The sequence below is a fragment of the Typopeltis vanoorti genome, chromosome 23 (assembly GCF_054136105.1).
Source record: "Typopeltis vanoorti isolate ZY-2024b chromosome 23, IOZ_Tvanoo_1.0, whole genome shotgun sequence".
Lineage (NCBI taxonomy): Eukaryota > Metazoa > Arthropoda > Arachnida > Uropygi > Thelyphonidae > Typopeltis > Typopeltis vanoorti.
The window spans coordinates 48,893,505-48,906,106 of NC_143571.1; the positions used below are offsets into that span (position 1 = coordinate 48,893,505).

Genomic DNA, 12,602 nt, shown 5'->3' on the forward strand with positions numbered 1-12,602 from the left:
TTCAAGAAATGCAAATGATCCACTGTATGCTAATTTCATACAGAATTACAAAAACACTTATACTAAAGGCCTGCACAAGCCAGGCTTATCGAGTGAAGTTCAAAGCTTATCCTGATCTGTGGGACTAAAATTAATTGCATATTGCACTTTTATTAATCATGTATAATTATGATGTTCAGACTAAAAATTTCCATCTGGGCAAGTCTCCAAGCTGAAGGCATACCAATCTACAATACTGATTGAAAGAGTAAATTTGAAAGGCACATACATTTTGTGAAAGTCCATAAAAGTTTGCAGCCTAATGAATTACTTTTTGCAAAGGTAGTGATTGCTGTTTTGGAAATATGGCCTAAGCAATTAAGACTACAAGGCCAGTGTATTATGTCTGTTTGCATTGTTCTTCTGGCCAGTATGAATGCTTGGTGAAGCTTCCAGAAGGAAAAGTCTGCAACCCTTATATAAAACTGACAAACTCATCACTGAATTGAAAATCCCTTTATTAAGGTTCTTAGTATCATACATGATTATAACTCAAGTCTTTCCAACCAAGGCACCATTGGTAATGAATGATTTTGGAAAGGCACCAATGACCATGATTCACAGCATGATATTCAATGCAAAAACTGGCATTTTTCCTGCAAACATTACATACAATACAGTTAAAGGGTTTCCTTACTGTAATTGGCAAATTTCTGCATTTTGTAGTTTACAACTGAAATATGAGTTGGCATAATTCTCAACAGAAAATATACAAACAGATGATAAGGAAAACCAATAAAATATTGTATTATTAACATTACCTCTACATGGATTATTACACATATTTTGTGTTGCACAGAAAATTACTGAAAACAGTTAACAATAAGTTATATATTAATCTATAATGTTCTATAAACTGTTATGTGAAGAAAAGTTTATTAACACTTCCTGTGATTCTGTAACAAAATATGAGATTTCAAACTCCTTGTAATTTTCTGTATGTCATGTAGAAATCATATGAACATAATCATATCCACAAATGTAAACATCCTTACCAAGTGGGGCATTTATGTGATCTATAGTTGCAAGGATGTGAATATGAGATGCCAGAGCCAGTTGGCTCAATATTGCCTGGGTTTTTTCTGCTCGCAGCATACATCCATCAATATTATGAATAACAAGGTACAGATCATCAGCATCTAAATAAAATAGTAATGCATATTATAATAAACCACCACAGCTGGATGCCTTGAGCACAAAGTTTGTCTGTAAATGTTAAAAAATATCTACTTCAAAGATAATAGAAAAATGCATGTAATATCTGCACTATAAATACAGTACAGATACATATAATGACTTTATACCCAGCACAAAGCTGATTTCACCCGTCTTCTAGGAGATAGTCTTTCCAAAAGCTATTTCCTGAGTTTCCAGAAAAAATTTTCTTTCAAGAGAATATACATAGCAGAATATAGAGATAGGATTAATCAGTACCAAAATTGCATTTATATAAAATGCCAAGTTACTTGGCTAGCACAGGCTAGGCTATTTTACCTAATACTTTATGGAAGATATGAGCAAAAGATGTGGATGACTGAATGAATATAGAGAATGGATATTCTCTTATTATATTCTATATTGGAAATAAAAATACTAATAGTGAGTAAATGCAGAATCTCAACTAATAAATTTTCACTACTAACATATTTTGGATACTGCTTTAGCAAAAAAATACTCATGTCATTCTTTATGTTAATACAATTTGGAAAGTATTTGTTTCTATGAAGTTTTTTTTTAACCTTCAAATGTAAATTTAAAGGATATTTTATTTAAATTTAATAATAAAAATAAAGAATAGTTTCTGATCCAGACATATTACAGTAGGTGCACAATATAACAAACATCACTATACTGAAATGTCTTGTAAATGTCCTTGTAATGAAATGCCTGTAAATGAAATGTCCTAAAATAGCATAATAAATCATTTTAAGCTCATTATTGCAAACAGTAAAAGCAGAAAATCTTGAATATAGTGAACTGAATTTCCTCACAAATGACATCGCAATGAAATCATAGAAAAAAACAACAGAAGAAAATTGTGGGAACAAAGGAAATGGCAGGAACCATACATACATCACACAAAATTACAATATGAAAAAGTATGAATGCAAACAATTATAGGAGGTATAAGAAATAACTAGAAGATATAAAAACTAGAATTAATATTTAAAATATGAAAGATTACATTAACTTTGATTAATGTCACTTACCTTAAATTTAGGTCAAATCTCAAATATTCGAAATCAGAAATTTAGAAAATTTTTAAACTTTTTTAAACAGATAAAGTCTTTCAAACACAAAATGCACTGCTACCAAAAGTTTTCATAACTTCCTTTAATTTTCAGTATTAAGATCATGTTTCTAAACATAAAACAGTTATTAAAATAAACAATATACAGGTATCCCTTCCTTGACACACCGAAATTAATTGCTGCAATCCCTTGATATACGCGGCAAGAGTTTTGATTAACACGCCTTTAACCCTGTGGAGCTTGCAGCTGACCTGACAGACACATGCAAAATGTTTAATATAAATATTCTTACACAATTCAGTGTATAGCTTGGAGGTCACGAGTAGCTGTGCATTCATATGTTACGAGTGATATTCTGCACTGTCAGTTTGGTTTAACACATGTTATGTAAAGGTTTGTGATATTTGACAGTAAATTGTATCTGAAAGATACCGCAACCACCAATGTCAGTATAGTATGGTTTAGTTGTGTTTTTTTTTATTCTTTGTTCAATAATTTCTAGATTGTAACTGAAAATAAATAAACCATCATGTATTACTGAAATAGAGAGCCAAAGGCTTATTTATCATACATGTCCTCTAGGAGATGTGCTTTACATTATGAAAAATACTAAAGAAAGTGATCTGGAGCTTACTCCACCTTTACTACAAGTTGCCCATAAGGTTGCTTATGCTTGCATTCGCCAAAACTTTTAGTTTCTATATATTCGGCACGAAACTCGTGTAGTTTCTATATTTGGCTATGAAATAATGTTGGATTCAATATCCACTTAATTTGTACCATCATGTATTATATTTGCAGTGTTTTTCTTTATGTTTTATTGCTTGTTTGCCGAGGTTTGGAGAGTCATTTTGCTTGTTATCGCAGAATTTATGCCGATATGAAGAAACCTAAAACTGTTCAAATGACTCTTGATAACTTCTTTTGATAAAAAAATTGCAGTAAATAATTTAGGTACAAGTATTTATTAAACATTTACTTTGCATTCATTTTTTATCATCATCAAATTCCTGCCATGTACCCTCAAGGGATGTACAGGATATGATAGTACTACATGCAAAAAATTACATCATTACTAACTTCCTATCTACAATTTTCCTCCAAATCAGTTTGTTACCTGTCAAGACTCCAACATTATCAGATCTTATATTTCTTCTAAGGCACTTTTTACCGTATCAATTCACCTACATCTTGGTCTTCCTCTGGGTCGTTTTGCTGCCAACCTGGCAGAGAACACTTGTTTGCTAATCTTTCTTTGCCCATTCTGTTTAAGTGACCATACCACCTGAGATTAGCTCTGCTAACACATTCCTGGATGTTGACAATGTCAAGTTCTTTCCTAATATCCTCGTTTTTAATATGATATTGCCATTGATGCCATCTGTTCATGCCCCTAATCTTTCTCAGGACTCTCATATCTGTGGTCTCTAGTCTTTGGTCAAGTCTTTTACTTCTGACCCAGCTCTCAGATCTATAAGTTAAAACTGGTTTGAATAATGTCTAGTATACAGCTAATTTAGTGTTCCGACTAATTTCTCTCTTATTCCATATAAATTTATTCAGTTGACTTCCTATTATACCAGCTTTGCTAATTCTGTTGTCTATTTCCATATTTAATTTACTATCTTCACTAAAAATCGTGCCTAAGTAGTTGAAATGTTTCACTTGTTCTATAGGTTTGCCATTTACAATGCAGTTGATATTTTCAATGCTTCTGCATATTTTCATTGTCTTTGTCTTGTTATTGCTGACCTTATACCAAATCTATTACTACAGTTATTCAATGTAGTCAGGGAATCTTGCAGAGTTTTAGTGGATTTATTTAGAAGTATGACATTGTCTGCGTAAAGCAAAGAGCTGACATTAACATCTCCAATTTTGATATCAGTTTTAATACCACTTTCCTTTATAATGTGAATATCTTTTATTTCATCAAATTAACATGAAAAAATACAAAGGGTAAGTAATACTATTTATTTAAGGCCATATATTTTAGCCTGTATATTACAGGCCATCATCAGTGGCGACAATAGTTAATTATAAAGTAGAATGCGAACAATTGCAATCATAATAATTCATTAGCTATTTAAAAAAAAAAAAAAAAAAAAGGGGAAGTCTTATTTTAATCACACACCATTTTTTTTTTTTTTTTTTTTTTGCCTTAAATAAATAGTATTACTTATCCCTTTTGTTTTTCATTTGAAGAATGAAAAAATCTGAAGAATCCTCTCATGGCACAAGTATCTCGTAAACATCTTTTATTTCAGGTGCAAATTTTGTTTGCTTACGCTTGGATAAAGGATTAAACCAAGTATATAATTTCTTTTTATCTTTAATTTATAGTATAACCACATGAAAAAACTTCCAACAATATCTTTTATTTCAGGTTTTATGTCACCTTTCATATCTGATTCTTTTACATTACTTTTTCCTACATTTCTAAGCTTTTCACTAACCTCTATAACATTTTCCCACCTTCCTGATATTTATTTACATTTACACATTGTTTTGATTTTTTATGCTTTTCTCTGTAATTTAAAATTAGAGCCTGTGTAGCTCAGTGGATGTGCTATTTGCATACCACAGCACTTGGCTGCACAAAGGAAGACTTGCTTTTGAATCTAGTCGGCAACTAGAGGAAATTCTTCTAAACCTTTTTTTTTAGACTGGTTCCCGAGTTAGTCAATCTCTGGCATGGATCGACCGTAGAATCCACATTATTTCAGACATTAAATATATTGTGTTAGGATTAGGGACCACGAGATGGCAGCACTTGTTGAGCCATCTCTCTTCACAGTGTGCCGCTTAATTAATGATAGCTTTGGGCCAGCTATCTCTGATTGGGTACCAGTAAAGATTGAACTGTCCACTCAGTCTCCAAAAGTTAGATAGGACTAAAATGGCCTCGCCTACTCCCTATATGGGAATAAAAAGGCATTAGCTGATTTTTTTTTCTCTGTAATTTCTCAGCGCACATTCTCATTTACTTGCTAGACACTTCTTTTCTAAGACTGCCTCCAACTTCCTAAGTCCACTGTGGAGTTCTGATTTTCTTCAGTCTGTCAATGAATGAGAGAGAAGAACCTTTAAAAAAGAGTGTCCCAGGAGAAAAATCATTTTGGACTCAACATAAAATCTGCTCTCTAAGTTCAGTAAACCAAAATATACTTCTCTTACCACAATTTCATATAAAATTAAGGTTAATGAAGCAATATGTTAAGCAATTAGAATTGTGCATGTTTTAAGTATCATTTGCTACAAATTTCCAAGTCATTCTTCTTTCTCATATTTTGGGAAGTTAAACATATCCACACTTAAAAATTTGTCTCATGTTTAAAAATACAAAATTATTTAATACTGACCATTTTACAAACATCTTACATTATAGCCTACCAGTTTTGCCAGCAAACTGTCTAGCTTTTTCAAGGCATTTACGGAAAGACATAAAAACTAGTATATGCAAATTGAAAGGAACACAAAAACATTGTAAACAAACTAGTAGCTAACAGAGACTGAAAGGACTTATTGTTCTTATTCATTATCACGCATGCATGTTTGTTGTAAACGTGTAATGTGATTACTGGCTATCTGTAGTTCAGATGGATTTAGAGAGAGAGGATCAGGTTTTTGCACGAACTGTTTAGGATTGCACCCTGATTTCTGTTGAGGTTTTTGTCTAATGTTTGCTGTGAAGCAGAATCTACAGTTAATTTTCTTGTCTGGCTCTGCAAAATACCTTCTTTGAGCTTAGCAGAAGGTATTTTCAGACATAGACAAGAAAATTAACTTTAGATTCTGCTTCACGGCAAATTTAAACACGAGATGCATTTTTAAGAACCTGCAGCTATCCGAATATCAACCTAATTTAAATAAGGATGGATATGTTAAACTTCAAAATATGAATTCTTCGGCATCTCGAGTTACAATCTAGGCTTCCCTGCTAGCATCCATTGAAGAAACCCTTCCTAGCTAGGACTCTTTTACTTTCATTTTACTCCTTAAAATAGCTTCTGTGCTTATTCTAATTTATACTCACTCTATGAAAATATCTCTGTGACTGAGATGAAATACTGAAAGCACAAGGAATGAATTCAATTTAATTCATTCCTTGTGCTGTTTTTGTTCATTGAACATCCAATGTGAACTTGAACAGCAAAATTTCTTAAAAATAACAAAGATCCTGATTTCAAAAGTATAGCTGAAAATATGCTCAAGAAATCTGAATAATTAGGTTGCAAAATATTGCTCTTAATCAAAAAGTAAAATAAGCTTGAAAATTCATTTTTTTCTCACTCTCATTCAGTGTGTGTGTGTTTTCTTCAAGCCAATGGTTGGTGGGTAATGATGCTACGTTACTGCTGTGCAATTTTTATAGAATGAGGTGGTTTCCCATTGCTTTCTTTGTCCAACAGTATTCTGTCTGTAGATATTATATTCACAGGGCAGTTTGCCTGTTCTGAGTGACAAAAAAACTCCTCACCACTGTATGATACTCGCTAACTCACTTTTAATTCGAAAGACATGATAAAGGCTCTTTGCATCATAGAGAGATTCAAACCCAAATCTTTCCGAACAAAAGCTCCACTGAAACCAACTGAGCTACTGTGGCTCAGTTCGGAGCATATCCTCAAGTATTTTGGTACAATGAGCAACCAGCAGAGTGAAAGATTTTATTAGGATATAAGAGAGATGGAAAGAAGGTACCCGAGATGCTGCAACATCAGCATAATATCATATTAGTGTTGGCTTTCTAAAAAGGAACCTACAGGGACATAAGAGAAAAAATGACCACAAAAATAGTCATTTAAAGACAGAAAAAAAAAAAAAAAAACGTTAGTGATTCATATAAATATCTCTTCATTTTATGAATAAAATGAATCAAATTAAGTACATAAGATACTTAGCTCTGTTTCTTTATCCTTTTTACATGAATCCACCCATTATAAACTTACACTATATTAATATTATGGGTGATTTAAGCATTTAGGGAAAATAAAAAAAAAAAAACTTTAATAAGTTAGACAGTAGTCTCACACTAGGTGATGAACTTCATCTTACAATACAATACAATACCTTACAATATTCATTTTATACAAACATATCCATATAACATTTCAATATTCTTATATATGACATACTGGTGAAATGTATAAGAATGAACATAATAAGTGTATGAGTATTAGTGCGTGCATGTGTATCCGTGTAGCACACACAACAGCATTCTTCCAGTATAATAAGCCATTCCTTTGGTACCAACAGTTCACTACAGTGAGAACCGAATGTATAAACCTATATCATACCCTACCAGTAATAAAATGAATACCATGGATATTTGATGTGTACATATTTAAGTCCATAAATGCAGCTACCATTTTTCACATTCATCAATTTCTCTGCATACTTTGTAAACAGACAGTGAGGGAATGTGGACTGCAGAGTTTGGTGGATAGGAGAGGTGATATGATTGAGACTTTTACGCTGTTGAGAGGGGGTTACAGGGTTGACAATGGAGAGTTCTTTCGCGTGGTTGAACATGGTATGAAGTTCTTTCGCGTGGTATGAAGGAGTGATGACAAGGGGCCATCCCTGGAAGTTACGAAAGGAAACTGTGAGAAAGGAGGTGAGGAGTAGTTTCTTTGCATGGAGGGTGGTTGAACCATGGAATGCATTGCCTGATAGAGTGGTGAGAGCGAGAACGGTCAATGAGTTTAAGGAGTGGTATGATAGACTTTGTGTTTCCTAGGAAGGACCTCCCACGATGAGTCTTTTGACTCCATGGAGGTCTGAATAATAATAATATCTGTAGTGTTCTAACTGCTATCGATGACTAAGAAAACTCTGCCAGATACTAGAAAAATCAATAAGCTATTACTTAACTTACTGGTATTCCATGTATGAAATTTATAGCATGCTGAAAAACTTTACCTTGATTCTGATAATACTTTTTAATAAACTCTACTTGGTCAAACACACTTTGAAAACTTCCATCATTTTCTAAAACTTCTTCTGTAATGGTATTTAGAATCTAAAAGGGAAAATTCATTTACTTTTATAATAATAAGATGTCTCAAAGGAGCTTAAAAGTACTATTTTGAATGATATATGCAATGTAATGTGTCAACTGTCATTATAGCAATCATCATTATAACAAGCTCATACACTATAACAAATTAGAATGCTTGCCTTTGGAGGTGGTGAATGAATTCAAGAAGAGGTTAGGATCACTTTTTCTAGATACTCCTTTCACATTTTTTTTTTTTATTATTCTGCAACCCCTGCTTAATGATGCTATTCATCCATTTAACTCCTACCTGATTTATCCTCCTGACTCTGATACACAGTGATACTGCTTTCTTCAAATGTCCACAGACAATCTCTAAGGTATTGCTAACATCTTGCTTTTCCAAACTCTTATGTCATGGCACTGCTCTAAGCTGCTGACTCTCTAGTCCAGTGGTTCTCAAAGGGTGTACCCTAGAAGATTTCCGGGTGCGCCCTGTGGTATTCCAGAGAAATATGTATTACAACCAGATATAAAAATAAATATAGTTACTCTATTATACCTTTTCATTACGGATATACCACTCTTTTTGTCAACACATCATTATTATGTTAATTAACAACGGTTTTTCTTGCAAAGAGAACAAGAATATGGTTTATTCTTGTTGTGTATATTACTTATTTTAAAAGTGTTGGAAGTGAATGTTATGTGCATATTACTTATTTTCAGATAAATACACCCAAATAAAATGGATAGAGTTCTCAAAAAGAAGTGTAATATTGAAGAATCAGATTCTGGAAGTGAGCAAAAGTTAAGTACAAGTAAGAAAGCAAAATCGCGGCCTACTTGCAAATATAATGAAAGTTATTTAAGCTTCACCTGGACCAGAAGTGAAGATCATCCTTTGCTGCTATGTTTAGTATGTGGATGTAAAATGGCAAATGAATCATTGCTTCCTAGTAAATTGAGTAAACATTTTAAAACTATACACTCTAATTTACAAGATAAGTCTGTAAGTTTTTTCAAGAGATTGTCTGAACAGCAAACAAAAGCGGCAAATTCTTTTAAAAATATAACGAGTGTTTCTGATAAAGCTCAAATCGCTTGTTATCGAGTCTCAGAACTGATAGCAAAAAATATGAAAGATCATACTTTATGTAAGTCACTTATTTTGCCTGCATGCAAAAAAAATGGTCATGACAATGCTAGGAAATGAAGCAGCAATGAAAATAAGCAAGATTCCTCTGTCCAACGATACAGTTCGCAGGCGTATTATAGAAATGTCTTCTGATATCGAAAAAAATGTATGCAGTAATAAACTTCAGTATTCAAATTTTGTATTGCAAGTTGATGAGTCAACAGACATTACCAACAAGGCGCAACTCTTAGCATTCGTCCGTGTTATTAATGAAGATCAAATAGTAAATCAGTTTCTTTTTTGCAAAGAATTAAGTATGTCTACAAAAGGTGAGGATGTTTTTAACATTTTGAATAGCTATCTTGATAAATGGCAGTTAACATGGAAGTCGTGTGTAGGCATTTGTACAGGTAGAGCCCCTTCCATGGTAGGCTGTATTAAGGGCCTTACGTCTTTTGTAAAAAAACAAAATGAGAATGTTATCGTGACTCACTGCTTTCTTCATAAGGAGGCCTTGATGGCAAAAACATTGGGAGAAAAATTAAGAGAAGTTTTAGATCGAGTTGTTCAGATGGTAAACTTTATTAAAACAAGACCTGTCAAATCGCATTTATTCGAAAAGCTTTGTATCGATATGGATTCACAACACAGACAGCTGCTTTTACACACTGAGGTGAGGTGTCTGTCAAGGGGGAAAGTACTTACCCGTGTACACGAGCTACGACAAGAACTTCTTGCGTTTTTTGAAGAGATGAAACAATTACATTTTTGTAACCTCCTTCGGTGCGAATTTTGGATTGCCAGGTTACAGTATTTGGATGATATATTTCAGCAGCTCAATATTTTGAATACTAGCATGCAAGGGAAAGAAGAAAATATTCTCACATCCACTGACAAAATGAAAGCGTTTCAGAGAAAACTACAGATTTGGAAAAGAAAAGCTGTTGAAGGTAATTTGGAAATGTTTCCATTGGTAAGTAACACTTGCATAAATGAAACACTTCCAATAATAGTTGAACATTTAACAAGTTGAGAAGAAAAATTGAGTTCTTATTTTCCATCACTTAACACTGGACAATATGATTGGATTAGAAACCCATTTATGGAAACTTCAAATGATTTTGGTTTAACATTAACAGAAGAAGAAGAACTGGCAGCTATATCCACTGATCGTGGATTGATGATTAAACATAAGGAATTGTCTCTTGAAGCCTTTTGGATTTCTATAAAAGAAGAATATGTGTCAATATCTAAAAAAGGTTTGAACATTTTACTACAATTTTCAACATCATATTTATGTGAATTAGGATTTTCTACCCTCATCACAATTAAGTGTAAAAAAGAGAGGAACTCTTCAATGTATTGATGAGGAAATGAGAGTTTGCCTTTCAAATATATGCCCAAACATTAAAGCAATCACTAGGCCACATCAGGCTCATGTTTCTCATAAACACAAGAATGAATAAATTTAAGGTATGTTTCATTTTACTTTTTTTTTATCGCATTATTTTTTTTTCTGTAATATTTGACTTAATTATTATAACATATTTCTCAGAAATTTGTATATAGTGCGCCTACAATTATTTGTAGGATTTTAAATGCACCCAGACTTCAAAAGGTTTGAGAACCACTGCTCTAGTCTGTCATAATCACCTGCTTTGTAATTCCACTTAAATCCCTTCTTAATGGAAAATTCTGCATGCCTGACAATCTCCCAGATCAAGATTATATAATCATTTTCTCCAAACAGAAACAGTGTGGTGATATTGGTTACTACTAAGTTATCTGATGTTACAACCAGATAAAGCACTCCTGAACCCTTTGTCCCCTTTATTACATGTTCTTTCAGGTGTATAAATTCCATTTCCTTTCCTCCCTGTGACCATTCCTGATTTTAATCAATTTCTCCATGGTCGAAGCCCCCGTAATTACCTAACCTGCACTCACTCACTCTACTAATATGCCAATGTATGCTGTCTACATTCTTCCTTATAACGATGCTAGCTTACAGCAGCAAATTACTATATATTTCATCCTGTTGGCCTCTACTTCACACCAGATAGCCTCAAATGAACTGCACTTTGCATAAGTGTCCTCTGTCCTCCTGATATACTCCTATTCTTTTTTGGGTTCAATCATTAGCAAATGCCCTCCTGCCATTGTCTCCTTTGAAAACACTATACCCCCTTGGATTCTATTACTATGTTATCCTCTGTCAATCAAGTCTCACCAATACTTATAACTTTCGGCCAATTTGAACTAACCAATGCCAAAAAACTCTTCACAATTATTCTGAATATTTTTGACATTAACATACATAAACCATCATTTTTTATTTTGGTTTAACCAATAAGAATACAATTTGGTCGGCTAAATCCCAAATTGCCAGCCCATCCTCGTTCATTCAGTATCAAAGTAGATACCCAACAGGGTGCACCACGAGAAGGTGAGGATTGGACATTAGGTCAGAAGCCCCTGGTCGGTTCTCCGCATTCCTTTAAAGGCTATGTGGAGGTCTCCTCTCAGTTATACAGCTTTGACCCTTAAGCACACCCTCTATTTGGCCTGGATTCAGGCCAAATAGAGGCTGTCAGGATCAGATCTTCACTTTATGACAAATAGTCGAGAAAGCATGGGAATATAACAAAGATCTGTATTTAAGTTTTGTCGATTTGGAAAAGGCATATGACAAGGTGCCAAGAGAGAAACTATTCAATACGCTGCAGTTATATGGTGTCAATGGGGCATTATATCAAGCAATACTTAGTCTTTATTTGAGTTGTAAGTCAGCAGTTAGAATTGAAGGAAGTACAGGAAGATGGTTTAATGTTAAATCTGGTGTGAGACAAGGATGTACATTATCCCCTCTGTTATTCATTATCTATATGGATCACATTATGAAGGAAAGTGGTATTAAACCTGATATCAAAATTGGAGATGTTAATGTCAGCTCTTTGCTTTATGCGGATAATGTTATACTTGTAAATAAATCTGCTACAAGTCTGCAAGATTCTCTGACTAAATTCAATTGCTGTTGTAATAGATATGGTATGAAGGTCAGCAATAAAAAGACAAAGACAATGAAAATAGGCAGAATCATTGAAAATGTCAACTGTGTTGTGAATGGAGAACCTGTGGAACAAGTAAAACATTTCAGCTACTTAGGCACGAT

General features: G+C 33.4%; 1 protein-coding gene across 1 annotated transcript in view; it reads right to left on the bottom strand.

The window, feature by feature from the left end:
- Positions 1-12,602, bottom strand: part of Orc2 (origin recognition complex subunit 2) — a 93,884-nt gene that overhangs the window by 22,273 nt on the left and 59,009 nt on the right. Inside the window, exons 8-9 of the mRNA XM_090412530.1 lie at positions 8,217-8,316; positions 1,035-1,178 (exon numbers count right to left, since the gene is read on the bottom strand). Coding sequence (XP_090268656.1) covers positions 1,035-1,178; positions 8,217-8,316 — 244 coding nt within the window. The remainder of the gene's footprint in view (positions 1-1,034; positions 1,179-8,216; positions 8,317-12,602) is intronic.